Raw genomic sequence first — 18,446 nt, 5'->3', positions numbered from 1 at the left:
CCATCTACTCCCAGATATTTACACTGTCAGACATTTCTGAGTCAGTTCAGTTTAATTTACATAATACAACATGGCTGAACTACCCTTTTTAAACATAGTCAGCAACACAATTCTGATATTTGCTTTTACAAGGTGTTTGAAGTGCTACATACTTTAAATCGGTTAAGTGCGTATGAACCCCTCTCTAGTTACTTGCACATTGATAAATATCACCTTTCTGCAAAAAATGAAATCCAAACATTGACCGATTGTCATCCAGTTTAGCCATGGCTTGACATGGCCTCTTCTCTGTGAACTTGAGCATGGAACGAAGCAGGGAGTAAATGGCTACCATGTTGTGGGGATTAGGCACGGCACAAGCCATAGTCCCTCTAATAAAAACACCCCGCACTGTTAATGTAACACATTTGGAAGGTCACAGTTCCCTGGTGTGGGTGCCTGGGATTACTGGATGTCCCGTGAGCCTCTAGGAGCCCAAAGAGGGCCTTCGGAGGTCCTCTGGTTATTAATGACATACTCCCTCATGTAACCGATCTGACATCATAACCACTGCCAGGAACAGCTGGCCTTCATACGAGTGAGCAGGACTGACAGGGGTCAGTGGACAAGAACTCCACATCTACATTATAACAGCAACAGATGTCTTTCTCTCTAGGCTTCCACTCTTACTTTTGAAATCGACCTGATCAAGTCTCAAGAAGAGTAAGAGAGTATGAAAGAGTGAAGATTGACATGCGTGTGTGTGCCTGAGGGAAAGGGGTTCAAAAATATAGAAACAAACAGTCACTATCAGTGCAATCCAGTAGCGGCACGTGTGTAAAATCACTGGGGATGCCAAGCCCCCCCCCCCCCCCAAGCCATATTACAACCTATGTGTTGTGATAATTGTGTTGTTTGTTCCATAACCTGTTTATTCATATGCCTTGTGACCATGATATACAGTGTATAGGCCTAAAAGGGAGAGACAATGAGAAGACACAGTGGCAGAATAAATTCAAGAACACCTTTGTTCTATCACAAAACTGGATAGCAACCTCTGCCCAGTGAAGTCCACAAAGCATATTGCATGTACAGTAACAGTCAGTTACATGGCCTACAGCATGGCAAGAAAGGTAATGTTTCTGACCACTAAACAGCTATTGATTTAGAACCACAGAGATTTAGTGCAAGTCGCAAAGAAAACAGGAGCTTTCTCCACTATTCCAGCACCATTTCAACTTACCACTGCTTACTCTAATACAGTAGCAACTAAAAGATACCAAAAACAAGTCCAATCAACGTAAGCTAAATATGATTTGCCTGTCCATGGTTCTGATTTCGGTGCGTGTTTGCGTTCGTGCAAGTATAAAAACATGTAGAGAAACGCCAATGCCATCCTCTTTTCTTTTATGTTGATGAAGCGGTCTATCACTCTGTCATACAGTACACACTTATTTGTTGTCCTAGGCTACCTGGCTAAAATGCCTTCTAGCTAGCCTAACTTCCATTAGTGGGCAACGTTAGCCAGTTAACATTAGACTAGCAAAATATTGAACTTTCATCCTCTCAGGCCAGGGGCACAACAATGTATGAATTAATGGTTGAATTGCCGTTATAATTATTGACCAGTATGGGGAGAGAAATCCAAATCCCTGTCTCCATCCATGGCTAATTTAGGAAAGGGACAATTTGTTAACTAGTGGCTACTGGAGGACAAAAAACAACACAACGAGATGCAACAATTCAAGTTTTTCTGTCAATGATGTGTGCTCTCAATGGGATTTGATAGGAGTGACGTCACAATCCAAACTGGCTTCCCAAGACACAATTTTTTGGTTCGCCAGTACCATTCACAGTTGAGCTCACTCAATATAGCTCAACTCTGATTGGCTATTTTTTTAAAGATTTTTTTATCATGGGAGGACAAATGCTTGCTGGCTTCCCTTGCCTTCAATGCTATGGGCGGCAACAATGTCACACTCATTTGGACATCATCAGATAGATGGTCTACACGTAGAGTGACAGCGGGGCGCTGTTCTGCTCGCTCGGATGCTTTCTCCTGTGAAATACATTCAATCTCGTATGAATTGAAGGAAAATCATGAAACACAGACGAAAGATACATTATTTTATGTTTTTTTTGTAAACTTTTTTGGAAAGCCCGGCTTCCCTTGGCATCCATGAATACACACCACCGGTGCAATCATGTTGGAGCCATGATGATATTCATGCTGGTGGCAGAAAACGTTTCCATAATAATAGCCAGTAACTTGATTTCAGTTCTAATACAGCGGTTTCCTAATCAGCCTGCAATCATGAAGTTCATGACAATAAGAGGACATACACACTGAAGATTGTGGGTTCTACACAGCATTAGTCATATCCCATTGAAGGTTTTGATAGCCCAATTCCAGAGCCAAAGCTCCCCAAACAAACATCCTCCTCTTCCTCTGGTCTGTGTTGTGGTAGAATGGCACTCCCTTCCCTGCTGAACACATGGCTTGAGTTTTCCCTCTCCACTGTGTGGTCAGGCCTCACATGAGACCCAAACATTCAAACAGCCAAATATGGCGTTCATTAGGTTGGCTCTGTGTATTGTACTGCTGGGCAACACGGCTCTGACCATATTTCATACAGCCTGTCCTGTGAAGAATCAGGGCTGTGCACTGTGAGGACTGGCACGTGAGCTCCAGACTGACTTGAAGAATGGCCACCTGAAGAGAACGTGCCCACTGCCATTGTCAGGTCTACTAGAAACAGAATCAGTCAGTACATGGCATCACTTAAACATCAGAGGACTTTTTAATATCAGCAATAATATAGAAATGGGCAATTCCTTTCCATATACTTGCATTCTATTAAAGTGAATTGAAATACCAACTATCATCACCAGCACATCCAAACATCTAAAATAGCAGCCAGTCCCTGCATGGTATCCACAACAGTCTGTTCAGTGAACCAGGGGGAATAAAGCATATACTGTATGACCATATTTGGTCTGGCTGACTGCATTTGCAATGTAATGGCCATCCAGTACTACATCATAGTTCTCAGAACAACCAGTGACCCCAACCGCAGCATTGAAAAGACTAACAGGGACCTCTACTGGAAAGAATGTTGGTGAGCTGATAAAGTCTTTGCTTTGCTATTCAATTCGACTTCCCTTTCAGGCAATTCAGGATTCCTGTTCAAGAATGAATGATACATACAGTACATTAATCAGAATGACCAGCAACAAACTGGGCCATGCTTGTTTCAAACTCTTTATTTTCAGTGAATATAAAAAATACATTTGTGACCAGATAAATATTATACATAGAGTATCAGTTCATTTGAACTTTTCAAACAAATTCAGTTAAAGAAAGCACAACACCTACATTTGAATAACAGCTAGTCTTTTTTCCTATTTCAATTAATGCTTATAGACAAATTGCTTAGACAATATACATTATCTCAGGATAGTCATTACATTTATCAATAAAAACTAATTTATAGTGGTTTAACAATTAAACAAGGAAGTTCATTAGTCCTATTTATAAGGATTACTTGTATGTTGAATGAATATCAAGGCAGAGCAAATTCCCATCTTTAAGAGTTCAATAACTTGCCACATGCTCATGGAATGCAGTGGTGTGTTAATTTTCGTATATAGTCTAAAACCTAAACGACCCATGGATGCACTTTATATACCAGCAGGGTTTACGGCAGGCAGATGGGCTACCAGCCAAGGCAATACATTGTGTTATGGCATAGGACTAAGTGGTAGTTGAAGACCTAGAGAGTTATGGTTAGACTAGACTAGCAGGGTTTCCCAAACACGGTCCTCAGGACCTCAAGGGGTGTACATTTGGGTTTTTACCCTAGGATTACACAGCTGATTCAAAAAAAATCTACTAATCATCAAGCTTTGAATCAGCTGTGTAGCAGCACCACTTGGGGTCCGAGGACCGAGTTTGCGAAAGGCTGGTAGAGACATGTTCTCATCCAGAAGGATGAGGCTTAGATACAGCCTTGAGCTGTTGGTACAGCAGAATCAATTAAGGCACTAGTACACAATGCAGACCAGAGACTGACAACAAGGGGTTGAGGTGGTGGAGTGGAAGCAATACTAATGACCTTATACTACACCAATACTGTAATAACATAAATTAACTAGTTTCCTAGTCAGGACTGGACTGTATATAGTTTCATCACGTGTTACATTTGACAAGAGCATTAGTAGTAATCCTGAAGGGTTGAACATGGAAGGCATTGCTTGCGCTGCTCAGTGCATAAGGTTATACCAGCCATCTCAGTGCTGTTTAAGAGTAAAAACACCATACACAGCTGCATAAACAATTCCAATCAGTGCTGCACTCTCATCAATCTGATATAGTATATTGAGTGTTAATGTATTGCTATGATCATAGCCGAGAGTAACAATAAGAACATGAACACAAGAAGAAGCTCATCTTCCAAATTCAATGGAATCTGTAATAAGTATAAACACCATCAGCTGGAAAGGGCATGGCCAAACGGAGCATAGCTTTGCTGTTGCGTGTGTATGGTGGAACTACCAACTCTGGCTACTGTCAATTAGACTGGAATTAAAACAGAGACAAGAGAGAACAAACATGACAAAGAATGTAAACTGAGCCTCCTCGTGCCTGCAGCAGGCAGCCCAGAAAAAGTGTGAGGGGTGGGGGGAGAGAATACTAGTCTGACAAGCATTACAGATAGGATCGCACATAGACCCCAAGATTTAGCCCCTTAATGACCCTCTGCACGTGACTGCATTATGCTCCTTAAATATGAGTGACAGCTGAATGTCCAAAGGAAGGAGGCAGTGATCACCTTACTCACACACCATTGATAATTATTACTTGGAGAATTATTACTGTAAAAGGTATTATGATGCTGTAAGATGTACTAGCGTCTGCTGTTGGCTTTACTATCCACTCAGACCAGACCCACTGACACTATGATTTTAGTGTGAAGATGAAGTTCTATCACATTAAATACAGTATATAAAATTCAAACATTTACCTATTCAACAGCAAATCCAAAGCTCACATTCATATACTAACATATTACAAATGCCCAATTATAAGCTACACTATTGGTTAGTAGCTTTATTGATGTGTTTTAGTTATAATGGTGCATGCAGGCCAATGATGAAATGAAGCATTGGAGTACAGCAATACTTCGACCAACACTTAGAATGCTGTCTGAGGAACTTAAGCTATAGATCCCTATGTCAGCTGTGCCAGTTGGAGTGAGCTACCCATTTTTATTTTACATGTTTTAAACTACCTTCAACAGATTTAGAGATGTATCCATGAAAGCTGAAAGTATTAATATTATTTGCCATTATTGGGTCCAATAATGTTCATTTAACTTTGATGTCCTTATTCATGTATCCTACCATAAAATCAGTAAGATAATCCATCTCAATCTTCAGATTGCAGGTCCTAACCCCGCTAATACAGTACAGCTGTATCCAGCTGGTCCTTATATGTCATACTGTGAATATCATCCTCTGTGAAACACACACATCCACACACACACGCACGCATCTGAACACAGGCACTAGTTCCTCTCATAAAACAGGCCTGGCCCAAGTACGTTATACACTCCACCCGTAAGTGAGAGAGAAACAGCCAATCACAGGTGTCAGCTACATCTCTGTGTAACAATAGGTTACAATCTGATGTCCATCAACTTTCCTCTGGACCAATCATCTCTCATCCTCCCTCAGTTCAGAGGGCAGGAACTTGTACTGCTGCTGTCTGATCTGAGCCAGCTTCTTCCTGGCCTCCTCCAGCTCTCTCTCCTTCCTCAGCATCTCCTCCTGAGCTGCAATGATCTGAGGAGAGGAGGAAAGGGTTAAATATTAAATACACGCTTTAGTCTGCTCATCTTCAATGTGTCCTGTAACACTCAAGCCCAACAGGTAATAAAATTGTCAAACCATTTCCTTGAGTCCCTTTAGTGTACATATGGACTTGATTGAGTTCTACAAAGAAAATATTTTCTTCAGAACATTTGGAATACTGCTCATACTCCATTTCACAGTAGGTTTCTTCAAAGCGGGTTATAGAAAACCTAGAATTAACATAACTGTTCTGTGGTAACTGGTGGAATGTCTTAAATTTAAGTATGCAGTAAGTATCTATTTATTTTCTTAAGCAAGGAGCTCTTGTGGATTTGGGAGATGGCAGCGGGTGGGTTATGACTAGCCCACTTGAGAGAGACCCGCTTTGGGAAAGTGTCTCTGGAGGGGTGCTGGCTAGAAGCCCTTCAGTGTTATACACACCCATGTACGCACGGACACTCAGGCGCACAAATGCACGCACAACATGATTTCTGGAAGACACTCAATCACCTTCCTCAGTTGAAAACAAAGCTTCCTAGGTAGAAGGGAGCCCTAGGCTAAGAAGTAGACATCCACTCTTCAATTACATATGGCCATGGATGAAAAGTGAGTGGATAACCACAAGAATGTGAAAACTTTTCAAGGGACTTGATGTTCAGGCAGCTGTGGATGCATGCGAAACCACAGATTTGAATCGCAGCTGTTGTTCTATTCAGTCATACTGTAGTGGCCTACCTCAATTTCAAAACCATTTAGTTAGAGGAAACATTTGCATGTGAAGGCAGCAAAGCTGGGAACAGTTGAAAAGGTAGAGGTGGAAAATCCAAAGTAAAATTGAAGTGACACTTCAATGTGTCACTTACAGGGTATTCAGAATATAAACTCTAAAATCTCACCTGAGCAATGCCACCCACGAACCTGGTCTTGACCACCACACTGTGGTCATCAGCTTTGTCAAAGGCTGCTTTCTGAGCCGCCTTCACCAGGTTGTCTGATGCCCGCTTGACCGCATTCCCAGCAGCCTTAGGGATACAGAACCCATGGTTAATGCCATCATATTGTGTAGAGGCGAAGTCAGGGAAATAGCAGTGGAACCCAGTGGGTTGTGTTGTGTTTAGTAGGGTTATACCTGTAGTCTCCTCATGGCCTCGGAGTCCGGTTGAGCTTTGACCTTGCAGGCCACTAGGAGCTGGGCTGTGGAGGCTGCCACTTGCTTGGCTGAGGAGATGAGCTTCTCCTCACTGGCGTGGCCCTGGACTGAGGCATTGGCTGCCTCACACAGGTTACTGGTCGCTGCCGCCACCATCCTCGCCTACAGGGAATAGCAACCACACATCAGGGTACAGCCTCAGACAGAAACATTGATTCACCATGCACAGTTTCACAATCAAGTTCGGTTTTAATAGTACATGTAAAAAATAAACAATGATGGAAACTCACAGCAGATATGAGACCATGTGACCACTGGCCATCATCCACAGCATTGGCAAGAATGGATCCCACCTGGAGGGCAGAGAGAGAGACATTTCACAGACTTGTGTTTTTTGTTGCTGAGGTGACATTCAGACATTTATGATTCTGAAACAGTTGTAACTGACCTTGCCCTGCGCCACCAGCTCTCTCTGAGCTGCAGAAGCAGACTTCACCAGAGCACTAGTGGCTGCAGCTATGGACTTCGCTGCCTCCAGGATCTGCTCCTCAAAGTCCAGCGTCTCATCAGCTTGCTAAAAGCAAAAGCACACATTTAACCATGGAAATTTACTTAGGGCCATATCTTGTGGAAATAAGAAAAAACAAACTCAATTGGTTGTTTTATGGTGGCATGTTGAGTTACTGGCCAATCACATCCACCAACACATTTCATAATGGGGAATGCTTCCACGGATCTTCAAATACTGTTTGCGGTTGGAAAATCCAAACAAAACACTTTGCAAGATACAGAAGCACCTCTAAAAAGGGAAATAAATAATGTAGTCTACTGAGACAGGAGTGACATCAGTCAGTGACCACAGATCATGCCAGCAGCACCAACACACAAGGCACACGTGGCTGGAGACAGGGCGGGACACTGTAGGAATATGTTTGATATATAGTTGGACTTAATAACAACCTAATATATCAAACATATCAGACAGAGGCCTGCAGAGAAGGCTTCCAGGTCTACAAAATCTCAAGAGAATGGAGGAAGAGTGAAGCATGCTGGGGCGGGAGAGGTCCTTCTACAGGGTGGGAAGGAGGGGAGAAGGGGCACAGAGAGGAAAGTATGGAAGGAGGGAGTAGAAGGTGAATAGGAGGGGTTGTAAATAGTCACAGACCCTACCTCGTCATTAGAGGAAACATGGTTCACTCTGATTTAGATGTTTTATTCAATGTTCCTTTCTGAAGTTGTACTATGGGCTTGATATTTTGAGGTCTACGATATTCTGCAGTAAACCTCGTAAACCGTAGCTGGTAAGAATGATTGTTTCATGATAGAAACAAAGACCTCAAAACCTCTGCCCTGCCTCTCTGCCTTGTGGAAGAAGATGGCATGCACCATTGTTAACAGCTCACTAGAGGGCAGACAGATACTGACATTCAAAAGAAGCAAACCTCCCTACACCCCCCTCTCATAAACAATGTGCCCTGCTGAAGTCTGGACCTGAGACTGCAGGGCTATCAGAAAGTCCCTTATGAAAACAGGAGATTCTCCAGCCATGTTTATTACTGCACCAGAGAGCTGGAGAGAGGGACCAGATCTGATCAACCAATGACACAAAACAAGAACACCACAGAGCACTACAGGAGAAGGAGGAAGAGTATTGGGAGGTTCAATGTACACACCATCACACACAAACAAACACACAAATGTATACAGCTCACACCTTACATACTTACTGTTCAACTTTTGTAATCAAATTTCAGACAATGCAAGTACTCACAGAGATAGTTTTGTTACAGTTTAAGATCAGTAAAGTTGGGTTGTGCAAAATCACTCCATGAAAGTGGGTGAACACCTTGGGCTGAGAAAGGCCCTTCTTATTTTACTCAAAAAAAAAAACGAATGCTGTAATTAAACAAAGGAAATGGGTTCAACAAGGAGGATGATGACCTTTCCTTCAATAGGTTTCAGACAGACGATCACAAATGTGTACTCATTCCAACATAAGCTTCAGGTCCCAGTAATGTAATTGTCTCCTGGCAACACGGCTCTACAGAATCTCTAGAAAAACACCAGATTGCTCCCCAGACAACACCTTCTAACGGCCATAAATACATCGACATTCTGCAAGCTCACAGAACACACAAGTAGGCTGTCTTGAGTCAGCATCGTTTTACAGGTGGGTTACAGTTCACATAATACTCCCATTTCACCCCCAACAAATCACAATCTCAGCTCTGAGATTGTAACAAATTACTGTACTTTAAAGTCAATGTGAACCTTTGTTATCTTTGGCAAAGGTAGCCTTCCTGAGTAGATAGGTGTGTTCTGTGTTGGAGGTCTGGTCTGAGAGGTGTGGAGAGAGGTGTTGGAGGTGGTTGAGAAGGGGACTGGTAGGCCTACCTTGGGCTTGGCTCTGGGTTTCAGCTGCTCCAGTTTCTTGGCTGCGGCTTCGATGGAGGCTGCCGCACCCAGCAGCTCAGTCTCTGCGATGACAGTGGGGTCCTCGGGGTCCACCCATTCTGACCCTAAACCACACCACCGAGAGGTCATAACCACATTATACAAATCCTACAACACAGAAATACATTCCCAGTTCAGACAGAGCCAGTTCACTTATGCCCTGTCTATACAAATGCCACCGCACATAACAAAATCCACATCACACCAGTCAATTTACAACACACAAACAACTCCACACATGCAATGATAACGAGCATTACACCTCTGAACATACAAAGCCAACCAGATCAGATTTCCACTCCATGTTCTATCTATAGCGATTCTAATGCCTCAAAGTTAAATACGGTTAAATAAGAGTTTAAAGAAATAGACTTTCAATGGATTATTGACACTCTTTATAGGTTTTAAAGTGGCCATAAAACGGGACTATTTGGGAACAGCTTGGAAAAGCAGATGGAATGATGTTGTTGCAGATTATGTTGAACCCTGGGGAAATCTGTTCAGTCACCCTTCCCCCCTTCTCTACCTCCCCTCTGTGCCTGTGTGAAAAGTGATCTGCAGGAACCAAACAGCCCCATCTCTCACTTACCCCCATCTGAGGCAGGATAGAGAGAGGGAAAGAAGAGGCATTAGAGGTGAAATGGATAACCCCAGTGGGTCTTTGGCTGTACACTGGGATCCAATTCTCACCCAAACAAAATATTCTTATTTTTTTATTGAACCTTTATTTTAACAGGGAAGATATATTGAAACCTAGATCTATTTTACAAACGTGCCCTGTATATAAAACCTAAATATACACATTATACCCGAACTACACTACCGTTCTAAAGTTTGGGGTCACTTAGAAATGTCCTTGTTCTTGAAAGAAAAGCACATTTCTTGTCCATCAAAATAAAATCAAAATGATCAGAAATACAGTGTAGACATTGTTATTGTTGTAAATGACTATTACAGCTGGAAACTGCTGATTTTTTAAATGGAATATCTACATAGGTGTACAGAGGCCCATTATCAGCAACAATCACTCCTGTGTCCAATGACATGTTGTGCTAGCTAATACAGGTTTATCATTATAAAAGGCTAATTGATCATTAGAAAACCCAGGAGAGATGGTTGCTGATAATGGGCCTCTGTACTGGGCCTCTATGTAGATGTTCCATAAAATAAATCTGTAATTTCCAGCTACAATAAGTTTCCAGCCCACGCGCACACGCACGCACACAAATGTACATTGCTTGAATAAATAGCCAGAATGGTATATCGTGTTTCTGCAGAATGCAGTAGTCTGGTCGAACTATGCTCCTCTAGGTGAATGTGTGTGTGTGTGTGTGTGTGTGCATGTATGCAATTGTGTGTGGCAGCGCTGTGTACGGTCTCACCCTTCATGGCCTCAGCTGTCTGAATTAGCTCTGTCACACATCCCGCAACACACTTGGAGTGAACCGCCAGCTGCTGCCTCTGGTCAGCCGTGGGCTTCTGAATCACCTGGACACAAACAGAGACACAATCTTCCTCATGGCAACTTATGCCATCAGGCCAAGCTAAGAGAGGTTATGAGTCATAAGGTGTTGTCCGTGTGATGCATTGTATTCTCCATCTCACCAGCAGTACTTGCTCCAGCAGGTCGATGTATCCAGTGGTGCACTCTGACCCGTAGTGCAGGGCCTTGCTCCTTACCTCCTCACTCACCTCTGGATGACAGGCCGCTTGCTGGAAGAAGAAACAACAACTTAGAAAAGGTGACATTTTCTATGCCAAGTGATATTTTCAGCCTGGTAATATGCTCTGCTTAGTGATATGCTTTGCCTAGATGATATGCTCTGCCTAGTCAGTGAGTCAATGTCTAAAATATAGTGTGACCACTAGTCCAGTGATGCCCAACTCCAGTTCTCCAGTACCCCCCAACAGTAAAATGTTTTGTTGTAGCTCCGGACAAGCACACCTGATTCAACATTTCAACTAATCATTCAAGCCCTCAATGAGTTGAATCATGTGTGGTTGTCCGTTGCTGCCACAGAGGGTACTGGAGTTGGGAAACACTACATTAGGATATACTATCCAGACCACAGAAGGCTGCTGAAGGCAGGACGGCTCATAATAATGGTCGGAACGGAGCAAATGGAATGGCATCAAACAACTGGAAACCATGTGTTTGATGTATTAAATACCATTCCACTGATTCCGCTCCAGTCATTACTACAAGCCCGTTCTCCCCAATTAAGGTGCCACCAACCTCCTGTGATCCAGACTGTATGTTATTTAGAGCAGTATGAGCCAGTTTGTTAAGGTCTCCAAATACTTTTTGATCCTTCTTTCCTGGTCTTTTCACTGATAGAAGTAAAGTAAGGTGATGTGCCTGAAGGACATCATGCTTAATGTTCAAGGCTTAGTGACATCGAACCATGAGTGAGTCACACCAGCCATCTGAACTAGCCCCTGCTGTCCTGCTCTCACATTTTCCCTGGCAGAGCAGCATTATGGGACTGAATGTTGTGCTGTAGTGTCAGTGTGAAGCCTGATTTGACAGGGTTGGGGTGGATTATCACCTTGCAGGTGGTCAGCATATCAGAGATGGCTTTGCGGCTCAGGTTGGCTGTGGCGATGACGTGCTCCTGCTGGGCAGAGTTGCCCGCTGCCACAGCCTTGGCTGTTGCTGTGGTGATGCCCTTTGTCATGCGGATAAACTCTTCCGGCGTGGTCGACTTCTCGGGGACGTCCTTGGACTGGAACACCTTCGCACACACACAGCATGACTAACTGTGACTGCATTGACAGCCACTGAGGATGATCTACTTTGATGCACATGTTTGTGCATTATTACTAAGGGACAGGAGTTTTTCCTGACATTATGACCTGACTAGAAAATACTCCTGGCGCTTATTGTTAGTCTTAAACAGTCAACAGTCAGCCCGAGGTGTAAACGACCACTGTCAGAGTAAATACGTAGGGTGGACAAATGTCCTAGTGTTATTGATGCTACTATAATTGTGAGCTAAGTGGGCTGTGTTTGAATTGGATTTGCAACCTAGGTAAAGCTTGTTGTGGTCCTGAGGGTACACTGATAAGGATTAGCAGTAAATCACAAGAAAAACAAGGGGACAAAAATTACAGGGTCTCTTTCCCCCTGTGTCTGCTACAAAATCCCTGATAAGACCAATGAGAATCCTGCAGGGCTTTGGGGAGGATAGGAGAAGAGGAGCAGCAAAGGTTGAAAAGATATCAGAGTTTAAGTCGAGTAAAAAATGGTTGTTTTTAACAGTTAGGTACGGCATTCAATATAGAGGCACACCTCCCTGGTTTTAACCAGCCTGGCAAGGGGAGCCTGTCAAGGAGTCTTACTGTCAACTCCTGTTTGATGCACTCAATGGTTGCCTCCAGTGCCCTTGTCCCGCGAGTAGCCTCATCCTCCACAGCCTTGACCGTCTTCAGCAGTGACGTCACATTGGTCACCATCACCTTTCAGGGAGAGAGAGGGACTGTAGAAGTGGGGATGACACTCACAAAACACAGAGCCAGGCCAGCAGGTGGCGCTGTCTCCACCTAGTACCAGAGACCAGACTGGGGTCTCGCAGTAGATAGAACACCAACAGTATGGAAGGACAATACTATATATACTATACAAAAACCTTGAAGCAGAAACACAGACAAACTTGTTTTATAAGCAAGAACCCTACAACAAAACCTCAAACAGCCTGTTTGTGAGGAGCAGATTTTGCCATGGAACGCTGAACATATTTCAACAAACCTAACAGAGCACTGAGGGGTCTGAGAGAGGGTCCCATTCGGAGGTCACCATATGTTGGAGGAATGAAAACAAGCTGTGAGCTTGAGCAGGTTACATGGGTGGCCCTAATTAGATTAAAACTAAAGAGGAAAATAAGCCTAATGTAACAGTTAGAGTTGCATATGTATGGCTGAATTGTTGGAGGATAAGAGTGATTGAAGGGTGAGAGGATTAGGGGCGTGTCTTAGAGAGGTAATGCTTTGGTTATGGTTATATGATGCTGGCTATACAGTCAACCTATAAATCCTTTGATCTGGTCCAAGTTATAACCAAGGACAGATATACTTAAAGCCCATACCTGGACTCGGGCTGTAAGGCCTGCGAACTATGAGGTCTCTGCACACTGCGAAATATGCTCCCAAGTCTGTTTAGTGTAATGTTTCCTTGGATATCCTCTATTAAAATTGAGAAAGATTACTGTGGAGTTTATTTTGTGTCTCTGAACTGCTGGCCTATGTGTTGGTGGGTATGGGGGGAGAGTGTGAATAGAAAGGACAGGGCAGGTAGGTTTGGCTAGGCTTCAGTAAAGCCCCAGTCAGTGGCCGTCTCTCCATAGTGTTGGAGATAAGGAGCCTCTACAGTCCTACAGTCACAGTGGTGTGATCACAGATGGCTCAGATCTCACACCCACTGTGACAAGCATGAGTCACACACACCTGATACCCATCTCAGTGACAGTGGCAAACACACACGCATCTCACACACACATCACACACACACGCATCACACACACACGCATCACACACACACGGTCAAACACGAACAGCGATAAGAAAGTGTCATATCCTGCTGGAAACCGGATCCTACATAATGATTTGAGAACCTGCTGCTGTGACACACACAAGACATCATATTGTATTAGATAATGTATCTATAGATAAGCATATCCCTGTACAGGAGCTACATTTGTGCAAAACAAGGGCGGCTGAACACACAAATTCAGTGGGATATATTGTTAAAGATGTGTGTGTCTTACAGTACCTTGGCAGCACTCTTCAGCTGATACATGGATGGGTCATCTGCTGGCTTGCCTGCAGCACACTTGGTGGCACCGATGAGCTCAGCTAGAGCCTTGGCCACATCTCTCACCGCATTTATGAGGACCACCTGACAAGAGGGGGCAGGAGAGAGAGAGAGACATTAATACAGCACAAGTACAGGTTTATCAGGCCTACCTCAGGGCAGGATTTAACAAAGCCTGGCCTTATCACTTCTTCTTGGAACTATGATACTTTTAACAAAGTGAAGGGGAGAGATACAGCAGGAGGAAATGTATGTAAGAGGGCTCGGTTACAGAATGGCTAGACAGAATGACAAAAGAATATCAGAACAGTGCGGGTCTGTCAGGATTACCTTTATATAATACATGGGCATACAGGTTAAATTATGATTGGACTATTTGGTATGTGATATAAATATGTGTAAATATTTATTCAAAAAAATAGTTTAGTGTCTGAAGATTGTTGTAGTGTTACATTTATGTGTTGTCCTTTCAATCCAACAGGGTGTGGTCAGAGTATTACCTGAGTCTCTGGGTCGTCAGAGCCCATGCTGGTGGCCCCCAGTTTGACCACATCAGTGAGCATGGTGATGGTGTTGGCTGAGGACTGGGCGGCCTGGGCCAATCTGTCCTGACTGGATGCTGCCCCAGACACCAGCCGCTTAGTGTCCTCCACCAGAGCCTTGGCTGTCTTCAGGATGCTCTCCCTGAAGAACACCACACAAAACCTTGTCAAATACCCATTGGGAACAATACAGATTTATTGAAATGAATACTCTATAGTCATACAGAAGCTGCAATTTATGGGAAGAAATATTCCTTTTTCTCAAAAGAAAGCCATCTTGTATGAGGTCAAAGTCCATGCATTCTATTATATTCCTTCACTGACCCATATTTGACCTGTGGTTTCTGTGGACTTAATATGTTTGTCCCAAGGTCATCTCCTCAACAGAACAGTGTTCACCTCACTACTCTGTCCTGGTCTGGTCTCACCTGTGGTCTGCGAAGGACTCTTCGTTCTCAGGGTTGAGTGTTCCGGCCGAGGCGAACATGATGGTGGTGTCCAGGTCAGCGATGATGCCAGAGACAGTGCTGGCTGCTGTGATGCAGGCCTGAGTGCCTTTGTTACCTGCCTGCAGTGCAGACAGCACCATGGAAACCTACACAGAGACAGAGAGACAGACAGACAGACAGACAGAGCAACACACAACACAGGATTAATAACAGCTCCTCCAGGTCGGTCTCAAAAACATTCAAACACACAGCATAATCATAAACTAATCATACTCTCTGACCTTATTATGTTAAGAGAAAACGAAGGAGCTTAGGCATAATATCTGCTATTATCTGTGAATGACAACCACCACTCAGGATCCATGGCTTACGATCCACCATCACCAATTAACATGTTGGTAGAATCCTCATTTGATTAAAGCTTCCCATTTGCATTCAATTCAAGATGTGAATCAAGGTAATGGGAGGACCGACTGTGAGGCAATCTGAGAGAGCTGGACTGAGCAGGGAGCTGTTAGGGAGCTAGCAGAAGGAGAGAGAGGGGGAACCGTGCATTAGCCTTGAGCCTGCTGCTGCACAAACACGTTAAAACAATGAACCCGACGCTGCATCACACACACTCTCCCTCCCGGTCCAGACAGACAGACGTCTGCGGTCCCTCACAAACAAACGAAAAGCCATGGGAGACGCATTCAAATGAGGCATAGCAAGGTTCAGCTCCCCAGTCCTCAAAAGCATTAGGCCACAAATTATTCAAGTCTGATATGAGCCTTGAATCAAATCATGCAGTGGGCAAGGACAAGAAATTCTAATGCCGACTCATTGAGAACCAGTGACATCTTCTGCTAGTTCTAGGGTCACAGAAGGGACAAATTGGTCTAATTTCACTATATAAGTAGAATCAAGAGAACATAAACTAAAACACTGAACTGATATTAATCTTCACGGCTACTGTAGAGCACAAGTTGTTATCTTAACACAACACATAGAAAACATAACTCCAGTTTCATGACACCTACTGTAGGTCTGCTTGATTTACTCCCCCAGTTCTTCCCCCAGGGGAATAAGGGCTTTCAGGCACAGTGGAGAATGCTCCATTATAACAAACCATAATTCTGAGAGCCTATTCTCAGCTATTTCCCTGACACCAGAACGACATTCATACCTTGACTCTTTCTTCAACTGATATATATTTCTTTGCATTCAGATAATAACATTGCAGACTTTAAAGTTATCATAATTTATCTCAAGGTTTAAGAATTACACTATAACAGCCTTCTTTCCAGCCTACCTTCTCAGTGACGCCACGGGCACACTCGATGAGCTCCCTCTTGGAGAAGCTGTCAGTGGGGCTCATCTGCAGGGCCCCAGCCTTCTGAACCAGGTAGATACATCCATGGCCCAACTCCTGGACCCGCGTCTTAATCTGGAAGCCCACCTGCAAGCACAGCCATCCAGTCCATCAGTACCACAGAGTCATCTCTGAGAGAGCTGCCACCCACCCACTCACTCACTCCCTCCCGCCAGCCCTCCCTCCTTCCCTCCACAGAGCAGACAATGCCTCTTATCAGGCTGCTGGGTAAACCTGATTCATGGGTGGGTGGTACTTCATTACTAGCATCACTATAGGCCTTTAGGCTTGGAGGGGTACAATGTCACTATGGTAACAAGGATTTCCAGCAGGCAGTTATGTAAAGGGTATTGATAAGTGTGTGTTGTTATTAGGCTACGTTTTCACACCTACTGTCGTTAGCGGCCCCCATCTCATAGCAGAGATGATCTTTAAACACAGACTATGTGGGTGCAGCTGAGACAGGGAGCCAGAGGTTTGAGATGTGAAAATATATTCCAGTTTGATTTCACATTATGGAGTACAGCCTCAAGGAAGATGCATCATATCAAAGAATGCCATCCACCCTGTGACATACAGTGCATTTAGAAAGTATTCAGACCTCTTGACTTTTTCCACATTTTGTTACGTTACAGCCTTATTCTAAAATGTACTCAATTGTTTTTATTCCCTCAATCTACACACAATACTCCATAATAAAGAAGCGAAAATTTGTTTTTTTGCTAATTTATAAAAAATGATAAAACAAAAATATCACATTTACGTAAGTATTCAGACCCTTTACTCAGTACTTTCTTGAAGCAATGATTACAGCCTTGAGTCTTCTTAGGTATGACGCTACAAGCTTGGCACACCTGTGTTTAGGGAGTATCTCCCATTCTTTTCTCCAGAGCCGCGCAAGCTCTGTCAGGTTGGATGGGGAGCGTCGCTGCACAGCTCTTTTCAGGTCTGTCCAGAGATGTTCGATCGGGTTTAAGTCCGGGCTCTGGCTGGACCACAGAATTCAGAGACCTGTCCCGAAGCCACTCCTGTGTTGTCTTGGCTGTGTGCTTAGGATTGTAATCCTGTTGGAAGGTGAACCTTCGCCCCCAGTCTGAGGTCTTGAGCAGGTTTTCATCAAGGAACTCTTTGTACTTTTCTCCATTCATCTTTCCCTCGATCCCGACTAGTCTCCCAGTCCGTGCTGCTGAAAAACATCCCCACAGTATGATGCTGCCACCACCTCCAGATGGCCTCCTGAGTGGCGCAGCAGTCTAAGGCACTGCATCACAGTGCTAGAGGCGTCACTACAGATCAGGGATCGACCCCGGGCTGTATTGCAGCCGGATGTGACCGGGAGACCCACGAGGCTGCGCACAATTGGCCCAGCGTTGTCCGGGTTAGGGGAGGGCTAGGCCGGCTGGGATGTCTGTTTCATCGTCCTCTAGCAACTCCTTGTGGCGGCCAGGCACTTGCACGCTGACTTTGGTCGCCAGCTGTACGCCGTTTCCTCTGTCACATTGGTGCGACTGGCTTCCGGGTTAAGCGAGCAGTGTGTCAAGAAGCAGTGCGGCTTGGCCGGATCGTGTTTCAGAGGACGCATGGCTCTCGACCTTCACCTCTCCCAAGGCCGTACAGGAGTTGCAGCGGTGGGACAAGACTAACTACCAATTGGATATCACAAAATTGTGACGAATTGTGGCGAAAAGTGCATTGAGGCCAAAGGGTTCAATCGTGGTTTCATCAAAGGTGGCTTTTGGAAAACTTCAAGCGGGTTGTCATGTGCCTTTTACTGAGAAGTGGCTTCTGTCTGCCACTCTACCATAAAAGGCCTGATTGGTGGAGTGCTGCAGAGATGGTTGTCCTTCTGGAAGGTTCT

At 44.2% G+C, this 18,446-nt stretch overlaps 1 protein-coding gene across 5 annotated transcripts in view; it reads right to left on the bottom strand.

Annotated features, from left to right (window-relative positions):
• Positions 1 to 3,225: 3,225 nt before the first annotated feature.
• Positions 3,226 to 18,446, bottom strand: part of LOC110520933 (talin-2) — a 154,908-nt gene continuing 139,687 nt past the window's right edge. For 3 of the 5 annotated variants that reach the window (XM_036975461.1, XM_021598375.2, XM_036975465.1), the window contains 15 exons: positions 16,529 to 16,675; positions 15,217 to 15,383; positions 14,747 to 14,930; positions 14,205 to 14,330; positions 12,779 to 12,895; positions 11,986 to 12,171; positions 11,042 to 11,149; positions 10,819 to 10,924; positions 10,026 to 10,031; positions 9,377 to 9,501; positions 7,431 to 7,556; positions 7,273 to 7,335; positions 6,962 to 7,144; positions 6,729 to 6,854; positions 3,226 to 5,823 (listed from right to left, as the gene is read on the bottom strand). In XM_036975461.1, coding sequence (XP_036831356.1) covers positions 5,695 to 5,823; positions 6,729 to 6,854; positions 6,962 to 7,144; positions 7,273 to 7,335; positions 7,431 to 7,556; positions 9,377 to 9,501; positions 10,026 to 10,031; positions 10,819 to 10,924; positions 11,042 to 11,149; positions 11,986 to 12,171; positions 12,779 to 12,895; positions 14,205 to 14,330; positions 14,747 to 14,930; positions 15,217 to 15,383; positions 16,529 to 16,675 — 1,899 coding nt within the window. In that variant the 3' untranslated portion in view covers positions 3,226 to 5,694. The remainder of the gene's footprint in view (positions 5,824 to 6,728; positions 6,855 to 6,961; positions 7,145 to 7,272; positions 7,336 to 7,430; positions 7,557 to 9,376; positions 9,502 to 10,025; positions 10,032 to 10,818; positions 10,925 to 11,041; positions 11,150 to 11,985; positions 12,172 to 12,778; positions 12,896 to 14,204; positions 14,331 to 14,746; positions 14,931 to 15,216; positions 15,384 to 16,528; positions 16,676 to 18,446) is intronic. The other 2 variants (XM_036975472.1, XM_036975478.1) reach the window with 1 other exon arrangement.

This window comes from Oncorhynchus mykiss, chromosome 1 (assembly GCF_013265735.2).
Source record: "Oncorhynchus mykiss isolate Arlee chromosome 1, USDA_OmykA_1.1, whole genome shotgun sequence".
In the NCBI taxonomy this organism is placed as follows: Eukaryota; Metazoa; Chordata; class Actinopteri; order Salmoniformes; family Salmonidae; genus Oncorhynchus; species Oncorhynchus mykiss.
Note: the sequence above shows the minus strand (reverse complement) of the source record. Positions and strands in the feature narration are given on the sequence as shown.